Genomic DNA, 21,197 nt, shown 5'->3' with positions numbered 1-21,197 from the left:
CCTTACTCTTTCTTTCAAGCCATGTTTTAAAAGGGTAAGAAGTATTAAAATATATAAGAAAATGATTACAGCTTTAGTTATTTCAGGTCAACTTTATATTAGTAGTTGATAATATGCATTCATAGTATTATGACATTTTAATTTTATTCAAAAGTTACATAGGAATAAATTATGTTTGTTCATTTATTTTTAAACAGACAAAAAATTTGGAGTGAAAGCTAGAATTAATGGAGCTCTAAATATAACTCTGAATTTGGTCAAACAGAATTTGCAGAATCATCGCTTGGTTTTGCCTTGTCTTCAGCTTTTACGAGTATATTCTGCCAACTGTAAGTATTTCAGAGCAGCTTTTAGTTAGCTCGATGTTGTCACATTAACACAAAATGAAAATTTTAAAGTACTTTAACTCCATAAATCTCTAAAAGTTGTGGACAAGGAACGAGAATATTTAAAATGGCTCTTTGTAATTCTAACCACTCCCTCAAAGGTGATATATGTAAGAAGGTGAGTTGACAAAGTCTTAAGAATTCTCGTTAATTCCCCCCATTTGTAAAGGTATGTAGTGAGGCTGATGAGTAGGCAGCCTGTGGAAAAGATGTTGAAGAATAACCGAGTATTGACAACTGGAAAAACTGCTGCGCCTATTTGGATTATTACAGATGAGAGGAAAATTGAGAAGGAAGGAATGCAGTGGCATAGACACCTGGAGCTAATTATCTTTAGCAATCTATAGGGAAGTAGCAGAACCAAAAATAATAGGACAGGAGCCTCTGAGGAAGCTGTAGAGAGCAGTGATCAGAGAGATTGCCTCAGATGAAGTGTCTCCCAACATAAATACACACACACACCCATGCCCACACCAACTCTCTCAGATGAAGTGTCTCACAACACACACACATACACACTCACATGGAGAGGTAGCCTCAGATAAAGTGTCTCCCAACATAAACACACACATACACCCATGCCCACACCCACCCTCCCAGATGAAGTGTCTCACAACACACACACAGACACACACACACACAGACACACACACACACACACATCCACATATACTCTTTCTCTCTCTCACTCTCTGTCTCTCACTAATATAATATTAGGTCCCAACCCCCGAAGTGTGGATTTTCTATTTCCTGACTATGGATATGAGATTGGAATGTTAACAAGACGCTTGACATTGAGATTGTAGAGTACATTTTATTATAAGAACATCATTGCAAAGTAATGATAATCTCAGTGGTAGGTTTGTATGTATGTGTGTGTATTTATCTGTTATCAGTATCTATACTTTGAAAGTATATCTAAAGGTGTGCTCACAGAAAAATAGTTTTGAACACTTAAATAATTAACACTTATATAATTAAAAAGAGCATAAGGAAATTAATGAATTCTATTTATAAAGAAATTAGGAACAGAGCAATAAACATAAGGAAAGTAGAGAATGAAATAGAAAAAATACATTATAAAATTTAAAAAAATTCATTAAAAAATGAAACAATTGGATTAAGAATAGATGAACCACTGAATTCCCTAATTAAGGAAAAAGAAAGACAAAACAGATTAGAATTAGAAGTGATAACGGAGTGATAAGCAGATACAGAGGAAATTAAAATTGTCATACAAAACTTTAGGAACTACATTTTTAGGGCATTTTATTTCATTAAGCACCAGGAGGCTAACAAATGGTGTATCTATAATTTTTAAATAATATTTCTTCCAAGACTGAAAATGTTAGGCCCAGTTTTCTGGTTAGGTAATTGTTTGCATGTTCTGTCTAAAGTTGTGACCTGTTTTTGCCTACTGCAGTCGCTTTAATTAAGGTCCTCATTACTTTTCACCTAGGCCACAGCCATCTTTCCTGTAGTGCTCTTAGATCTGACTTGCATCTAAAATCTGACCTGCAGATCTGATTTGTTGTTGCTTTTGGGCAATTCCCTATATTTGAAAGAATTCACAACTTCTAGGAACTTTCATAATTTATTTACTTCTTTTCCCACTTCATCTTCCCATTGGCATGCCTTTGAAGTATCAACTAAGGTGGACTTTATGAGAGACTTAGAGTTCACATTTACTAAACAGTTTGTATATGTTTTTCGGCCGTGTGCCACATGTATAAACATTTCTATCCACTGAGGTTTTTAAATCACTTTACATCTTTTTTTCCGCTTCCCAGCTGTGAATTCTGTATCTTTAGGGAAAAATGGAGTTGTGGAACTGATGTTTAAAATCATTGGACCATTTAGTAAGAAGAATTCCAATCTTATGAAGTGAGTAAATGTTTTAAGTGTAAATAAAAGTATACCCTTTGTTATTTTGGGCCTTATCATCTTAATCTGTACAGTGAGATGATTGAGTTCAATTGTATCTAGGGTCCTTTCTTAGTTCTTAAATAGTGATTTAATTATGATAAAGATTTTCTTTAGTATAAAGTTTTATCTTCAAAAATATATCAGAATTAGAAAACTGAATTTATACTGTTATAGAAATTTAGACTTTGAATATTCCTAGATACTATAATAGGAAAAAAGACCTTTACAGAGTATCACTCATTCAGAAACATTTATTGAATGCCTACTATATTCCCTACCCAATTTTATAATCTTTTAATGACCGTTTCCTTCATTGTCACAATTATCTGGATATATTTTAAATTTACATACTTCTTTTTTGTCAAATAATGTCATTCTTTTTCTTATTTGAGATATGTATATATGTATGTATGTCTCAAAATATATATTACATATATGTATATTTATGTTTGTGTGTATATATGTACATATATATACATACACCCACAAATATATATATATAGATAGATACATTCGTTTGTGTGTCTTTCAACCTCAGACTTTAAAGCATTTTCAGTTATTTCATTATATTTAGTGCTTTCTTGAGCCATATTAATCATCATTCTTTTAAAAAAATTATTTTGGAATTTTTCAAACAAATATAGCATTTACATTGTGTTAAACTAATTATCTTGAATTATTTATATTAATTACTTATTATATTCCACAATTATTAACATTCTGCCGTTTTTGTTTCATTTGTTCCCCCTCCATACTTTTATTTATGTTTCCTAAAGTATTTCTAAGCAAATCCAGGATGTTATTTACATATATATGAGTTTCTGTAAGCAAGTACCAAGTATTTTCTCATTTTCCCCCTAAATACTTCTTTATGTAACTCAGCTAAATAAGGACCTGAACATAACCATAATACTATAATTGTACTCAACAAATTTATTGATTGCTTAACACAATCAAAAATTCTTTGTGTCTACTCTTCTCTAGTTATCTCAAAATGCCCTTTTACAATTGGTTTGTTTAAAACAAAGTACACACATTCAGTTCAGTTCAGTTCAGTCGCTCAGTCATGTCTGACTCTTTGTGACCCCGTGAATCGCAGCATGCCAGGCCTCCCTGTCCATCACTAACTCCCGGAGTTCACTCAAACTCACATCCATGGAGTCAGTGGTGCCATCCAGCCATCTCATCCTCTGTCGTCCCCTTCTCCTCCTGCCCCCAATCCCTCACAGCATCAGAGTCTTTTCCAATGAGTCAACTCTTCGCATGAGGTGGCCAAAGTACTGGACTTTCAGCTTTAGCATCATTCCTTCCAAAGAACACCCAGGGCTGATCTCCTTTCGAATGGACTGTTTGGATCTCCTTGCAGTCCAGGGGACTCTCAAGAGTCTTCTCCAACACCACAGTTCAAAAGCATCAATTCTTTGGCGCTCAGCTTTCTTCACAGTCCAACTCTCACATCCATACATGACCACAGGAAAAACCATAGCCTTGACTAGACGGACCTTTGTTGACAAAGTAATGTCTCTGCTTTTCAATACGCTATCTAGGTTGGTCATAACTTTTCTTCCAAGGAGTAAGCATCTTTTAATTTCTTGGCTGCAGTCACCATCTGCAGTAATTTTGGAGCCCCCAAAAATAAAGTCTGACACTGTTTCCACTGTTTCCCCATCTATTTCCCATGAAGTGATGGGACCAGATGCCGTGATCTTCGTTTTCTGAATGTTGAGCTTTAAGCCAACTTTTTCACTGTCCTCTTTCACTTTCATCAAGAGGCTTTTGAGTTCCTCTTCACTTTCTGCCATAAGGGTGGTGTCATCTGCATATCTGAGGTTATTGAGATTTCTCCTGGCAGTCTTGATTCCAGCTTGTTTGTGTTTCTTCTAGCCCAGCATTTCTCATGATGTACTCTGCATAGAAGTTAAATAATCAGGGTGACAATATACAGGCTTGACGTACTCCTTTTCCTATTTGGAACCAGTCTGTTGTTCCATGTCCAGTTCTTTTATTTTTTTTTGTAAAGATTTGTTTAATTTGTTTCATGTTTATTTCATGAACATTAAAGCACTTTATAAATGTTAAGTCCTAAACATTTTCAGTTGTGTGTTGATATTTGTCTTTAGCATAGATGTATGGGACTGGCAAGATACTGAAACTCACAGAATTTTCCATTACTTCTTTGTTCTTGATTTGTCCCTCTTAATCCTGCTCATCAACAGCAACAGAACAAAAATGATAAACGTCTTCCTTCTTTTTAAGGTGCTCTACAATATAGTTCCAATTTGCTGTTGCTGAACTCAGTTGGGTCCTACTCTTTGCGACCCCATGGACTGCAGCACCCAGGCTTCCATGACCTTTGCTGCTGCTGCTAAGTGGCTTCAGTCATGTCCGACTCTATGCAACCCCATAGATGGCAGCCCACAAGGCTCCCCTGTCCCTGGGATTCTCCAGGCAAGAACACTGGAGTAGATTGTCATTTCCTTCTCCCCATGTCCAGTTCTAACTGTTGCTTCCTGATCTGCGTACAGATTTCTCAAGAGTCAGGTCAGGCGGTCTGGTATTCCCATCTCTTGAAGAGTTTTCCACAGTTTATTATTCCTCATTATATTTAGGAAATTTCCAAATCTACACACAAATAGAATAATGAACCCTGATATACCCATCAGTCAATTTCAACAATTGTCAACATTCTTCAATTTAAATTTCATCTTTCCCTTCTTTGTCTCCCTCCTGAAGTGAAGTCGCTCAGTCATGTCTGACTCTTTGCGACCCCATGGACTGTAGCCTACTAGGCTCCTCTGTCCATGGGATTTTCCAGGCAATAGTCCTGGAGTGGGTTGCCATTTCCTTCTCCAGGGGATCTTCCCAACCCAGGCATCAAACCCAGGTCTACTGCATTGTAGACAGACGCTTTTACCGTCTCAGCCACCAGGGAAGTCCTCAGGAAGTCTCAGGAAAAATATAGGAAGTCTCCCTCCTACCAGTATTTTAAAGCAAATATCAGCCATGAGATTTATTATGTTAATTCTTAAGTATTATTGCTATCAGATAGTTTTTTCTTTTAGTGTTACCAAAGTATCATTTCTTTGTTCAACAATATTAATGATTCTTTAAGATCATGTAATATCTTCTGAATATCTAAGAAATGTCTTTTTTTCTTTCTTTCTTTTTTTTTTTACAGTTGTCTTGCTCAAATCAGGATTGAAATAAGAGCTCTTCTACATTCTGTTTGATTGATAAGTCTTGTAATCTTTTGCAGTCAGTAACTATTCCCTGTCCCTCTGTTTTTTTGTTTCTGATTTACTTGGTGAAGGACCTGGGTGACATTTTACAGAATGTTGCAGCATAGATTAAGATAACTATATCCTGGGGTCTTTTAACTTGCAGGTATACTTTCAAATTTTTTATAGACTGATGGAGCTTGAGGCTTGATTAGATTTTTTTTTTTAATTATCAGAATATTTCATAGGTGGTGCTGGGTCTCTGTTTTGCATTACTTAAAATTGTCGAGTTGAAGTGGTCCATCTTCTTTCACCTAATCACTTAGCAATATTTCATGACATTGCTTAGATCCATTATTTCTTAAAAATGTGTGAAATAATGAGTTTTCTAATTTTCTCATTCTTTTTACTTCTATTAGTTGTGACTCTTTTATAAGGAAAAACTTGTCTGCATCAACTATTCATAGGCTAAATTTTACAATGAATTAGGTTCAGAACATACCCAGTCTTTTTACCCTTTCTTAATAAAGGTCGAATATTTAGCTTGTTCCCTTCTTGAAAATGGATGCTTACTTGCACATATAATTATTTATTATTTGGTGGGATGGTGGCATATTTACTTATATAAGGATTATACAGTCTTAGAGCATCTGATGAAATGTGACAAGATAAAAGAAAATGATTATATCACAATTAGTAAGACCAACTTCCAGAATAGGTGTAGTGAATGGATTCTGGAAGCAGGCAGAAACTGGATTTACATGTTAGCTTTGTCACTCACTGGCTTCATGATATGAAGTTACCTAACTTAAAAAAAAAAAGTATTTATGGCTGTGCTGTATCTTCATGGCTGCACAAACTACTCTCTAGTTGTGTGTGGGCTTCTCACTGCGGTGGCTTCTCCTGTTGCAGAACACGGGCTCTGGTGCACATGGGTTTCAGTAGTAGTGACATGTGGGCACAGGAGTTGCAGCTCCAGGGCTGTAGAGCACAGGCTTAATTATTGTGGCACATGGGGTTAGTTCTGCAGCATGTGAGATCTTCCCAGACCAGGGATTGAACCAATGTCTCCTGCCGTGGCAGGCAGATTCTTCACCACTGAGCCACCAGGGAAGCCCCAGTTACCTAACTTTTTATGTCCCAGTTTTCTATTTGTAAAATAGTAGTATTGGCGCCTACATCATAAGATTGTTTTGAGGGTTTAGATAATTCCTGTAATTAGCACAGTGCCTGTATTAATGCAGTGTAATTAGTTTAGGTAAGCAGTGTAATGTGGATGAATGAATCCTAGTTACTATCAAAAATATATTCTTTATCTTTAAAATTTTTATGCCTTTCCTCTTTTTGATGTTTAAAGTACTTCATAATTAATTTTTATCTAATGACTATGATCTACTTAAGATCTAAATTAACCTATTATAACCCATTACCAAATTTAATATAAAATGTTCCTAGGAGATAAGAACATTTTACAAGTATCTTTATAATATACAACATGATATATTTCTAAAACCGTGTAGAAATCAGTGGGTCTAAACTTGTGAGAAAGGAATGTCATTATCTAAATTATCCCTTCATTCTTTTCTCTGTGTTTTAAAAAGAACACCTGTTTTTAACTTTACTTTAAAAAGGATAAACATTCATTGATCAGACATCTGTATCATGATTCCTTTATTATTTTGAATAATCATAGGGTCTCCCCCCATAATTAAACAATCTCAACATCTAGAGCATTTATGTGTCACAGTTCTTCCTGTCCTTAAATAGTACCCTTCATTTAGTTGAAGAAGATTGAGGATTATTATTTATGTTTGAAGAGCGATGCTTCCCTTTCAGACTTCCTTTCCTTTCCAATTTTAGGTTTTGGATTTAAACATTGTTAATTTACAGGAAGCAACTCTGAATTTATTGTAACTCTGTCATTTTGAGTTTCCCTATAGGTTTGGAGGGGCATCCCTTGTTGTGCTAACGGTGAGGAGCCTGCCTGCCAGTGCAGGAGATGTAGGTTTGATCTCTGTGTTGGGAAGATCCCCTGGAAGAGGGCATGGCAACCCACTCCAGTATTCTTGCCTGGAGAATCCCCATGGACAGAGGAGCCTGTCAGGCTACAGTCCATAGGGTTGCAAAGAGTCACACATGCCTGAGCAAATTAGCACACATAGGTTTGGAGGTAATTGCAAGGATTGACCTCCCAACTTAAATAACTTTATGAGTACCTGGGGCTTAAGCTTTTCCTTCTTCACTGCTCTTAAATGAATAAGCCATAAACTGTTTTTAAAGCCATTGTTAGCTGTGTTATTCTGTGTAGGACTTAGGAAGATTGGAAAAATATATGAGGAAGTATAAAATATTGGTGCTGAGAAATTCTAATTAAAAAATGTGCATTTCAATAAATATTTTTCTGTAACTTTTTGGTGACTATATTATAAATTCACACAGACTTATAAGTGACATAGAATTTCAGAAATTCCTCTGTGCTGAAGTTTTTAAAAATATCTTTAAAATAACATCTTGGTGAGACTATCTAGATGACTTTACACCAAACTTCATAATTTCTTTTAATCTAGTGGAGCTATGGAACAGGCATGATGGGAAGAAGGACTTAGGTGTATATCCCAGTTTTGCCAGTGTGAAGAATAAGCATCAAGAAAAAAACATATAGCATAAGGCTTAGAAAATGTCAGAGCACTTTTCTTTGGTTCACATGTGTTGTACATAACTGCTAGCAGGGAGAAAGATGTTTCTGAAAGTGCTCTTAAGATTTTTAAACTTTTAAATTAGAGAAATGCAAATCAAAACTATAATGATGTATCACCTCACACCAGTCAGAACGACCATCATCAAAGAATCTACAAATAGTAATTGCTGGAGCGGGTGTGGGGAAAAGGGAACACTACTGAGCTGTTGGTGGGACTGTAAACTGATAACAGCCATAATGGAGAAGAGTATGGAGACTCTTAAAAAAACTAGGAATTAATCTATTAATACCATATGACCCAGAAACCCTACTACTAGGCATATACCCTGAGAAAACCAGATTCTAAGAGACACATGTACCCCAATATTCATTGCAGCACTATTTACAGTAGCAGGACATGGAAGCAACCTAGATATACGTTAAGAGATGAATGCATAAAGAAGGTGGAGTACATACATACAGTGCAATATTACTCAGCCATAAAAAGGGACAGATTTGAGTCAGTGGTAGTGAGCTGGATGAACCTAGAGCCTGTTAAGTAAAAAGTGAAGGAAGTCAGAGAAAAATGAATATTGTGTATTAATCCATGTATATGGAATCTAGAAAAATGGTACTGATGGACATATTTGTGGGGAAGGAATGGAGACAGAGATGTGGAGAACTTGTGGACACAGCAGGGGAAGGAGAGAGTGGGATGAATTGAACAAGCAGCATTGCACTGACATACATACACCATTATGTGTAAAACAGATAGCAAGTGGGAAGTTATTATATGATGCAAGAGCCCAGGCTGATGCTCTGTGATGACCTAGAAGGTGGGATGTGGGGAGGAGAGGGTGGCTCTAGAAGAGTGTTGGCTTCTGGATTTTGTCTTGTTTAGGAAAATCTATCCTACACAACTATTATGAGATTCTTCCTTAGTATTTTTTCTAATATTAGAAATTTATTGTCTCTGGAGGCTGAAGTTCAGAATCAACTTGTCAACAGGGCCAGTGTTCCCTTTGTTGCCTGTGGGGGAGAACCCCTCTTTGTCCCTAGCTTTTGATGGTTTGCTGGGAGTCTTCAGTGTTTCCTTGGCTTGTAGCTGCAACATTTCAGCATCTGACTCTGTCTTCATATGGTGTTCTCTCCTTGTGTGTCTGTCTTCGAATAGTCTTCGCTCTTTTTACTAGAGCATCAGCCTTGATGGATTAAGAGCAGTCTATTCTAGCATGACTTCATCTTAATTATATCTGCAAAGATCTTGTTTCCAGATGAGGCCACATTCTGAGGTGCTAGGACTTAGGACTTCAACATATCTTTGTGGAGGAGACTGACATTTCTGATTTCATAATTTTCTTTCTCAGCAACCATTTTAGTCATTTTCATCTCACTTAGTTTTTATGTGACCCTAGGCATATTATATTCTGAAATCTTTAGTGTCTTTATTCATAAAATGTGCCAATTCTAGAGACTAGGATTTAAAAAAAAAGTTAAACTATAAAGCACGTACAACTAAAAAACATGTACAAGACATGTAGGACAATTTTTGGCACTTGTCAGGTCTTACTGAATGAAGTCTTCCTTTCCATTTTTTTCCCCTAAATTGCCATTTTACTTAGAAGGCCCATTTAGTTCTGTATTTAATTTTGACCAATTTAAAAGTCATCCTTATTCTGATAGTTTACAGTCTTAAGTGCATATTACTGTGTAATTAATTACAAGGTTATGCAAAGTTTCTTACTGATGAATCAGTGCTCGGAAAATTGTTTTAATTTTATACTTTTCATTTGCTTTTAACATGCCATTACCAAAACTGCACATTGTTTTGAGGAATTTAGTCGCATGAATTTATATTTTTTAGGGCATATACTTTTGCTTTTATTTTCCAAATGTTATCATAAATAAAGTTTTATATGGTTGCTTTATTTGTGTCAGTAAACCAAAGTGTAATTGTTAACGGCCTGCTCTAGAGGGTAACAATAATGAGCATTTATCATAAATGAGCACTTTTGTGCCTAGTCCTAGATTATTGTTTCAAGTTTTACTGTGAACCAGTATCCATCTTAAAACTATATCTGTCCTAAATCTTCTAAGTCATTTTAAAAGTTGTCATCTGATCATGCTATGTGTACCACTAATGGGTGTGCAGCTTTATTAATTTTATTCCCTTGTTTTCAGTTTTGTTTTCTTGAGTAGATATTTTTGGTTTTAATTTCTTACTGTTCCATAGATGTGTACATTTTATTACATTATCGAGATTGTAAAATAATCTATGTAAGAGTTAATTTTATTTTCTAATTTTGTAACCATGAAGAACCTGCTACTGTGGGTATCTAGTAGGCATTCAACAAATCCTTAATGATGAGTGAAATGCTTAAATTTGACAGTATACATATTTATATGCAAATTAATTATCCTTATTGAAATCTTACTAAGAGGTACTGTGGTATGTAGTCTTATATTTTTAAAGTTGCTGAAAGTAAGTGCCATTTCTTCAGTAACTCATTTCTAAAATAGCATTTGAATTACAGGTTTTCCACAGTGACGTTATATGTATTTTTAAAGGTGCTGAATGGCATTGATTTCACTGTGTGTAACTGCATATTTATGTTCAGAGAAAATCTAAGTGCTCTAATAGGCAGTAAGAATTTTTGAGATATGAATTAAATCATTGTTCTCTTTGGTGCTATATGGCTGAAAAATGTTAAGGGCTCATACATCCTCTCTCTAATCTCCTTGTTCCAAAATATTTTACATTTGTTACCACAGTAAATGTTAGGATTATTGCTTGATAGAACTAACATACTTTGAAGTCAGATAGCTATGAATACCTATAGAATTTTGTAGTTACAACCTCTGTTAAAACTTGTTTTTGTTTTAATTTTTTTGTGACTCCAAGTCTGATTGTTAATAGTATTCCATTGTGAACTCTGGCCCAGTCAGAATAGTATTCCTTTGTGAACTCTGGCCCAGTCAGATACAGGTACAATGATTCCATTCATCTAACCTCTGATATGAAGACTTAAACATTGTTAATTTTCTTCTTTTTCTTTTCTTAAACATTTTCTGGTGCTTCTTTGTTGATATTTCCTCATAATCAATTTTAACCTGAAGGAAGTGAGGCATACAGAGAGGCACCATATGTAACTGAGTATCCCAGGAATGACATTTGGAGTAGATACTGATTACTTATCTGAAAAGATTGTGTGACTTTACTATTGTAGATTAATTTTACTAGTTTTGTTGTTGTTTGTGTTTTCTCATGTTGACAGGGTTGCTTTAGACACTCTTGCTGCATTGCTAAAATCAAGTAAGTTTTTAAATACTAGAAATACTAGATACTGTTTTTCTGAGTATTCTAACTGCTATTTTAAAGAAACTGGAAATGTAGATTTAGTTAACAGTTATAAAGCTTGTTCGTAATAATTTAACGTCAAAGTTGATTTTATCTTTTAGAGCAGTTGATTGATGTATAACTAATATCATTTATGTTTATTGAGCTCTAACTTGTTTATCAGTATATTTATATAATTTCTTCAAGTATATTAACTTCCTTTCTCTAAATTACTTATATAAACATAAAGCCTTGTTAATAGGGGAAAGTAACATGTAAATATACTATAGTATCATTTTGAAAAAGTGACCATAACATGGCCTTGAGAACATTTAATATGAAGAATATCTTTGACAACTACTATCTCTATAAAATGTATGATTTTCAATTAGAACCTCCTTATTAGAAATTTTATTTCTACCATAAATTCAGATTTGTAACATTAAAAGTGGCTTAATGTAAATTTAGAGTTTATTGAATGCATTTAGAAACTAAAACATTGTTTTTTTAATCTTTGAAATTGAAGTGTTGGAGGAAATGTGTCATATGTTGCTTTTGGAGAGTAACCATCTACATTATGTGGATCTGTCTCTCTGTGATACCCAGTATCTATATTTTAAATATTAATTTTCTTAGCACTCCCATTCTCACTGGTTGATTAAATTAACATTGTATTTAACCATGATAACATTCAATCCTAAAGATCTATGTTGATGGCTTTTGATGTTATTTTTCCCCAAAACTGTCTATCAAGGGTGAGACCAACTTGCCCTTAAGTTTGAATTATGAGAAGAATAGTAACAAATGATTAATTGATTGAAAATCTGATATTTGATAATGATTTGTTAAATTAAAAAATAACCTTAGGTATTAGTATTATAGCTGCTATATTCAGTTGACAGTTCTGTCCTTTAAATGTGTAGTATTCAATTAGATTAGCTGTATAGCTTTGTTTTCATATATGATGTGATAAAACTGTAGACCAAGATTAGGATACTTGGATTAATTTCAGAAATATCTGTAGCCTTGCTTTGATGTGTCCACCCTGCCTTTGTTGTTCAAGGTGTTTAAACATTAATTTTTAAATTAATATAGGTGTATATTTTTGATTTAGAGTAGATTAAAATAGCCATTAAGCTAAATTTTTATTAAAGCTTATTACTAATTTGTAGAATCACTAATGACAAAGTCACTAATTCTAAGTCAGGAAAAACTAAAACATGAGTTTCAAGGATTTATAGAAATCAGTAACCTAAAATGATTGAAATGCTGATATCTTCAGTTTTAAATAATAATCTTTCTTTTACTCCCTCCCTTTTTCTCCTTCAGAGGAGGATGGTAGGCAAACATATCTGGTAAAAACGTAACTGACAAGTAGAATGACTCTGGATTGCAGATAGCTGTGTACTAAGGGTCACTCACTGTGTGTTATGGACAGGTTTCTTATTTAATCTTCAATGAAGAACTTAAATATTTCTCATAAATACCATTTAGGCTTTTGGGAATTCCACTGGAAACACAGTTTGTGATAGGAGTTTCAGTAAGTGTAATGTTTTTTAAGAGAATCATTCTTTTAAGACATTATGATAGTAATATCTTTTAAGTATTGTTGGTGATACTAAAAAGCTAGTAAGCTAAAGGCTTATATATTCCAACTAGTGTAAACAAAAATTATATATATATATATATATATATTTGTTTAAAAGACATGAAACTATTATTAGTTAAAACTATTTGAACTTTTTATAGATCGCCACCCAGCACCACTTGGGTGCTCCAATGATAAGAGTGCAAGAGAATGTGCAATACCAACTCACCTGAGGTTGTTTGGTTAGAAATACCAGTCTCTTCCTCATCTATATTTACCTACAAAATGCCAGGCTCATGGCATGAACATTAAGATAATGCAGCAGTAAGGCTGTGCTGCTTTTAGTTGCCTGCAGTACTAGTTTTAAATGTGCTAATACACACCTAAAACATAGGTAAAGACACTGAGATCAACAAACTTCTTAATGCCGTCTTAGACATTATGTTCTGATATTAGAGAACTGAGAGAAACTCATGGGGTAGGAGGGGTGCTTTCTTATGTGAAAGGTCTTTAGTACCTCTATTGTATGTTTGGAAGAGCTACTTTGCTTTGCCTGATAGCCACACCTTAGCAAACTAGCTCTTCCAGACACAAAAATAAATAGAATGTTCTAACATACAAAGTTAATTTTACACAAATATTGTAATGGAAGTTGCAATAATGATAGTGGCTTTTAAGAAAATCAGAGTCACAACTAGTAAGTTAAAGGCTTATATATTCCTTTTGGTGTAATCAAAGTTAGTATATTAATAGGTTTTAAAATATATGAAAGTTTCATTAGTATTAACATTTGGAAAGATACAACCTTAATTGTATTAAAGATATTTTGATATTTATTTACCTCAAAACAATAGATAGGCAGATTTCTAGAAAATTATACTTTGTTATCTGGAACTTGTCATATTTATTTTGTTAGCTAAAAATATTGAAATATGTGGTTGCCAAAGTTTTTCTTGGAAAAAAGGAATTATAAGAATTCATTACAATATTATGGTTATGTTTTCAATTTGACTTTACCGATGTCTTTTATTATTTTAAAAATATTCTTTTTCAATTTTCTTTTGTTAAAGAAACTAATGCCAGGAGAGCTGTAGACAGAGGATATGTCCAAGTCCTTTTAACAATTTATGTAGATTGGCACCGCCATGATAATCGGCATAGAAACATGCTCATTCGAAAAGGAATTTTACAGAGTTTAAAAAGTGTTACAAACATCAAGTTGGGAAGAAAAGCATTTATTGATGCCAATGGGATGAAAATTCTTTATAACACTTCTCAAGTAAGTTTTTAATTTCCTTCCTGTTATTATGATTATCTATTAATGATAGGATTTGGTTCTTAAGAAAACTTACTGTTTCTAAAAGTACAATATGATAAATATATTTAAAAAATTTGAAAACCAAAAGGCACAATCATTTCTCACATGTGACCTTAGACTAAGTTCGAGAAAGTACTTAGTGTCTATCTCTGCAAGATGAGATTTTTTTTCCCCTCATAGGTAGAAGGAAGATGTATAAATTTCTTCCCTGGGCAGGAATGGATTCCATATAGCCACATTTTCTAAGGTGTGCTGTTATCTATACTCAGTTTTGTATGTTCCTTTCATAAATATTCATTAATCCTTTATGACCAGTAAGGGAGGTATGTTATTTGTGAGTGTTCTCTGTGTCTTTGTTCTGGAGAGAATATTTTCAAATAATGAAGGTACAAAAGTGAAACTTGGAGTTAGGGATTCTGGTTCTGCCAGCCATCGTACACATAAACCCTCTCAACGGTATTCTAGCATCTGTAGAAGGCTCTCGATGATGGGGAGTGGGGATGTTGCAAAGTTACCCTTTTATTTTTACAAGACTCTAGTTATTAGAATGAAATCTGTCTTCTTGAAAATTCCAGCCAACATCTTGATTGTGCCCTCTTGGTCTTACACACGACAACTAATCTTTTTGTGGGAGTAGTTAAGATATGTGAATACACATTTTATGTTAACTCAGCTTTTTCTATTGTAGATCAATCATATGCACTTATTTTTACTGTTCCTAAAATAGACAGTATATGAGGAGAGATTGGGTGATGGTTTATGCCATTTCACACTTCTGAGTCTTAGTTTCTCAGCTATTGACAGGTCAGATGTGAAGATTTCTGTTGAAAATCGCACAGGTTATCAAAGTGCCATTTAAAGCCATCTAAGTGTCAATTGTCAATAATAACAGTGTTAAATGAAATACTTTCAAATGTCCTATTCAAGAGCCCTTCTTAAGATTAGATAACAGGATAGTAAATTAAATTCTTAAAACTTAAAATTGTGATATTCAGGCTATTCTTTTCTAAGTCGAACAGCTAATTTATTAGAGGTGCTATTGCATGATAACTTATAGAATTCTGAGAAAGGCTCACTAAATGCACATTCCTTTTTATTTCTTACATCTTTCTTTATGAGTTTTTCTTCTTTTTTTATTTTCCATTAAATTTTTATTTTATGCCCTAGGCTTGCTGAAATGCTCCCTAAGTCACTCATAGGTATTAGTGCTTTGGTGAGTTCTGGAACCAAACATGGTACTGATTTCTGCTAAGTTAGGATGTGTGAGGAAAATTGCTGCCAAATTTGCCATATGAGGTTCTTACAAAGAGATATTTCAGATTAGTCAAAGCTACTTTATAATTATGTTAAAAATATTAGGTTTTGTGATATGTGCCTTTTGAAAATTATTAACACATTATTTTCTGAAGTAGTATAAACTTGTTTCACTTATTCACCAAAGGCACATTATCTTTTTTTTTTTCTTTTCTTATAAAACAGGAATGTTTGGCAGTAAGGACCCTTGATCCTCTTGTCAACACCTCCAGTCTGATAATGAGGAAATGCTTTCCTAAAAATCGCCTGCCACTCCCAACGATTAAAAGTTCTTTCCATTTCCAGTTACCTGTTATTCCTGTGACTGGACCTGTGGCCCAGCTCTACAGTTTACCTCCTGAAGGTAGGACCACATGGTTCTTGCTGGCTTCTGGTGGTTGTTGGAATTGTGTGACTTTATCTATTTTTGCTTTTGTTCATCTCCCTAGCAAAAGAAGGCTTTAATGAACATGATATGCTTTCAGATTACTTTTTAGTTAATAAATATTTCTTCAAATATAAGAAATTACAGTTGAGTGATTAAGGGAAAGAATGTGGGATATGCTACATATGTGTAAATGTGAATTGTGAAGAACTGTCAGCACCATGTAGAAACAATATTTGATAGCTTATATAAATTTTCAAAATATAAGAATGTATAAACATTCTTATAAATGTTTAGGTAATTATATTTGAGCTTACATTTGTAGCTTTTTAATGAACTTCATTTTTAAAAGTTAAAATGCCTAATCACTAAACCAGTTACAGTTTTATGTTCAACAAAACTTGCACCATTACTTCAGTTCAGTTCAGTTCAGTTGCTCAGTTGTGTCCGACTCTGCAACCCCGTGAACCACAGCACGCCAGGCCTCCCTGTCCATCACCAACTCCCGGAGTTTACCCAAACTCATGTCCATTGAGTTGGTGATGCCATCTAACCATCTTATCCTCTGTCGTCCCCTTCTCCTCCTGCATTCAATCTTTCTCAACATCAGGCTCTTTTCAAATGAGTCAGCTCTTCACATCAGGTGGCCAAAGTATTGGAGTTTCAGCTTCAACATCAGTCCTTCCAATGTATACCCAGGACTGATTTCCTTTAGGATGGACTGGTTGAATCTCCCTGCAGTCCAAGGGACTCTCAAGAGTCTTCTCCAACGTCACAGTTCAAAAGCATCAGTTGTTCTGCACTCAGCTTTCTTTACCTGATAGAAAATACAAAATTATCGTAAATTGAATCTTTGTCATTTTGGTACAATGCTGTGTACATAGCAAAGGAAGTAAGAGTTTACATATCTTAATGTGAGGACAAAAAAGCAGAATTTTTTTGATAAGAGCTAGCAAATTAAAAAGAGAAAGTAATCTAGGCTATTAAGATTTCTACAGTATTTCCTCATTAGTTGATCACTTTAAAAAAAATAAAAGATCTTTTATTTATAATTGAGAGCAATTCTTTGAAGTAAGTGATTTAAGATAATTTTTAAGTAAATTTAATTAGTTTCTTATCATTGATATATCGCAGAGTATAGTCTTACGATTTCATTTCTAAAGTAGTTATTAAAATAGTTTAGTCTACACACACTGTCAAAATGGATTATTTACAAACTTTGTTTAAAAGGTATGTCTAAGACTAAGTCTGGGACTTGATTAAAGATAGCTAAGTGAAAGTAGTGATCTAATTCCATTCCATTCTTATTCCATTTAAAATTACCAACATACTTTATAAATAGAGGGGAAAAAAACTGTACTGAATCTGAAAACTAGATAAAAGGAGCATTCTCATGGAATAAACAGGATGTGCAACAAACACGGTGGAGAAAAGAATAGATTAAAGAGTGTCAGCTCTAATTCACTCTTCTATGAAATGCAGTTTCTCTGGCTTTGGATTGAGGGCCAGATTGATGTATCACTGAACTAGAGATGATTACTTATATCAACTAACAAGCCTTCAGGAAGAAGATGTGAGAGAAAGATTCTAATGACACTTGCATAGACATATGGATAACACAATTTTTCTCCTCTTCATCACTTTCTCACATATCAGGCTTCATTACATTTATCAGTTTTCATTATTTTTTATCTTTCTCAGTTAGACTGTAAATTCCATGAAGATAAAACTGTTTTTTTCCTTCATTTTATCCTCAGCATCCATTAGATTGCATGAGACACAGTGAATGTGCGTTTAACATTTGTTAGTGAATGAATTGAACTGGCCACAAGACTTATTCTCTTGAACATTTAATGCCAAAAGATAGTGAAGCAGCCTCCTTGGAGATTTGAAGGAAAAGAGTTCTTAAGATTTCTGAACCCTTATTAGTTGCCACTCGTATGTAAAGGTAACATATTCTTAGATATGCAAGGGTACAGAAGCATATTGCCCAGGTCCCCTTTCAAGGATACAGGAGCATATTGCCCAGGTCCCCTTCCTGAAGTAATTACATGAAATATTACTCCAGCCAGGCTAGTGATGAATTAAGAAATCAGGTGTGCAGAGACATGGTAGTAGAGTAATTGTATTTAACATTACCAATTGTTAAATTATGTATTGTTAAATAGTTGTTATACTGTTATTTTGAAATATATTAACTAATTTTTTTTAATTAACTAATTTTTGATGAAAGATAATATATGGCTGTCACAAACTGGGTCTTTTAATAATATATATTCATATATTTATCAATATTATAATATTGCTATATTTATAAAATGGTAATTATAGAAATAGTGGCCCAAATATGTGTTTTAAAATGTAAAAGTAACATCTAGAACAGAGATCTATAGACTAGAATCTACTGAACCATAGGAATCCATGGTTCTTAGTCTCTAGACTAAGTCCAGTTCTGGACTAAGTTCCTAGTTGAGAGACTAAGAACCCTTTGAAATTCTACATAAAATTATGTATATGTTTTTCTTGGAAAACATTCTTGAAGTGCTGCTATAGAAAAGCAGGAAAACTTCAAAGATGTACAAAATCCTGAGAATGCTGAATGCAAAGCAAGAACAAGCAAATCAGTTTCAGTAATAAGATACCTAAATGAATAAAATACTCCCAGTAAAAAAAGAGACTCTCTGATTGGGTTAAAAACAAAATCTAAGTAGCTGATAGATCTGGAAACTCTTGAAATAGTAAGACTGAACTCTTAAACAGATTGGCAACTGTATATCTGTTATTCCCAGCTCAAAACAGGTGAGGAAGACATTACTACCCTACAATATGTACATACAAAACAATATGGTTAAAACAAGATAGTAAAGATGATTTTATGCAAAGTAGATAATAACATGTGCCAAATACTAAAACAAAGGTAGATGAAGCTATAATTATTTAAATAATAAGGATAAATTGATAGAAACACAGCATTAGTGAGTGATTTTAATGTCTTAAGTTCTTGGTAAGTTATATAGAGGAGAGCCAGTCAATGTAAGTGGATGCTAAAGATACCTCCTGTTAATACATTTGAAAATATATTTGAAATGGACAATATTTTATGGAAATATAAATAACTAAAATTGACTTGGGCTTCCCTGATAGCTCAGTTGGTAGAGAATCTGCCTGCAATTCAGGAGACCCTGGTTTGATTCCTGGGTCGGGAAGACCCTCTGGAGAAGGTATAGGCTACCCACTCCAGTGTTCTTGGGCTTCCCTTGTGGCTCAGCTGGTAAAGAATCCGCCTGCAATGTGGGAGACCTGGGTTCGATTTCTGGGTTGGGAAGATCCCCTGGAGAAGGGAAAGGCTACCCACTCCAGTATTCTGGCCTGGAGAATTCCATTGACTGTGTAGTCTATGGGGTTGCAAAGAGCTGGACACTACTGAGCGACTTTCACTCAAAATTGACTTACATAGTAGAAAACCTGCAATCAAGAGTATGCAATCAAGTTGTCTTCAGTGAAGACATCAAACAGTAGGTTATTTCTCTCAACTTTCAAGAAATTTTCCTATACTTGATTTTCCAGAGCATGGGAAATAAAGAAAAGCTTAGAAACTAGTATGATGCTGAAATCAAAACCTGAAACAATTTACAGATCATTGTCACTAATGAAGATAAATATAAAAATCTAAAATATTAGCAAATTGAATTGAGCAGCATTTTCAGATTTAAGACACTTTGACAACATAAGGATTATTTTAGAAAGTAAGTTTATTGTAATATTAAGACTTTAATGAAAATTTATCAATATATCAAAGAAAGAAAAACAGTGATTATCTTAATAAATACCATGAAAGGGGTTGATAAAAATTATTATTAGTTCCAGATTAAATTTCTTAATGAATCAAGGAATATTTTCCAAGCTGGCTGTGTATTATCTAACTCAGATCAGTAACCAACATCACAAATAGTTATGAAGTGTTAGAGGAAGCCTCTCTCGACCTTTATTCGTTAACATTGTTTTGAAAGCTCTAGTGAGATCAGTAAGACAGGGAAAGGAAAGATACTAATCATTAAAAGAGTGAGATAAAGTTATATCAGTGTCTGTGGAGGATGTTGCTGTTTATGCAGAAAATTGAAGCAAATCAATTATAAAGTGTATCTTAGACCAAATAAAAGTTCAGTGACGTACTATTTACAAGATAAGTGAATAAAATTCACTAGCTTTCCTTTGGGTGCATGTGTATGTTTATTTGTGTATGAATTTGATAGACATAGGCACACAATAACCATTAGAAAACACAAAGGGAAAGATCACATTTTTAAGAGCAATAGGACCAACAAAATAAATCCTATTGGAATATACATTCCAAAACCTTATGGAAAGTGCTGACTCATACTTTTAAATTATTATATTATACAGATATTGTATAATTTATCTAACTGGTTTCCTATTGATAGCCATTTTAGTTTTTTTTCCCCTGTATCTTTGTCTTTACTATAAATGAGCCAAGAACATTTTGAAAATTAACAAGGATGATTTATATTCCCTGCTTTTAGTTGTGAGATTAAGTTATTAATGTAATAATTGATTTTTAGTGTTGATGGTATAAAAGTAGATCATTGGAATAGAAAAAAAGGTCTTAGATACTCTAAGCTATATGGCATTTCACATCTGGAGTATGAAACCAAAGGAAAATACCTATAAAGGAAGATATTTGACAGGTTTGATTAAAAATTAAAAACATATTTTCTCTCTGATGCTGAACTGCATTTTTCCTTCTTCCTATCCAAGGCTTGTCTTTCTTGTTTGCAGTAGGCTTTTCTGAATTCAGTTCCTTCTTTCTTCCTAACAATTCTTTTTCCAAATATCATTTCCTCTGTTTATCTAGAACTAACTGCTGTTAATACACTGACATAAATAGACTCAGTTACTATATGCAATATAAATAGTTTTTTCAGTCTTATTTCCCAAAGAATTTAGAGCAATTTGGTAACTGTATTAGTTGGGATAGACTGAGCTGCTGTTACCCAGTGACCCAGTATAGTACCCTCGTCACTCGAGCAACAGTAGTAATAACGGACATT

At 33.9% G+C, this 21,197-nt stretch overlaps 1 protein-coding gene across 4 annotated transcripts in view; it reads left to right on the top strand.

Annotated features, from left to right (window-relative positions):
* The window catches only part of AGTPBP1 (ATP/GTP binding protein 1), a 193,360-nt gene that overhangs the window by 60,617 nt on the left and 111,546 nt on the right, over positions 1-21,197 (top strand). For all 4 annotated transcript variants that reach the window (XM_027550143.1, XM_027550146.1, XM_027550145.1 and 1 more), the window contains 5 exons: positions 198-329; positions 2,177-2,270; positions 11,483-11,520; positions 14,203-14,411; positions 15,930-16,107. In XM_027550143.1, the coding sequence (XP_027405944.1) occupies positions 198-329; positions 2,177-2,270; positions 11,483-11,520; positions 14,203-14,411; positions 15,930-16,107 (651 nt within the window). The remainder of the gene's footprint in view (positions 1-197; positions 330-2,176; positions 2,271-11,482; positions 11,521-14,202; positions 14,412-15,929; positions 16,108-21,197) is intronic.

Source organism: Bos indicus x Bos taurus, chromosome 8 (assembly GCF_003369695.1).
Source record: "Bos indicus x Bos taurus breed Angus x Brahman F1 hybrid chromosome 8, Bos_hybrid_MaternalHap_v2.0, whole genome shotgun sequence".
Lineage (NCBI taxonomy): Eukaryota > Metazoa > Chordata > Mammalia > Artiodactyla > Bovidae > Bos > Bos indicus x Bos taurus.
Note: the sequence above shows the minus strand (reverse complement) of the source record. Positions and strands in the feature narration are given on the sequence as shown.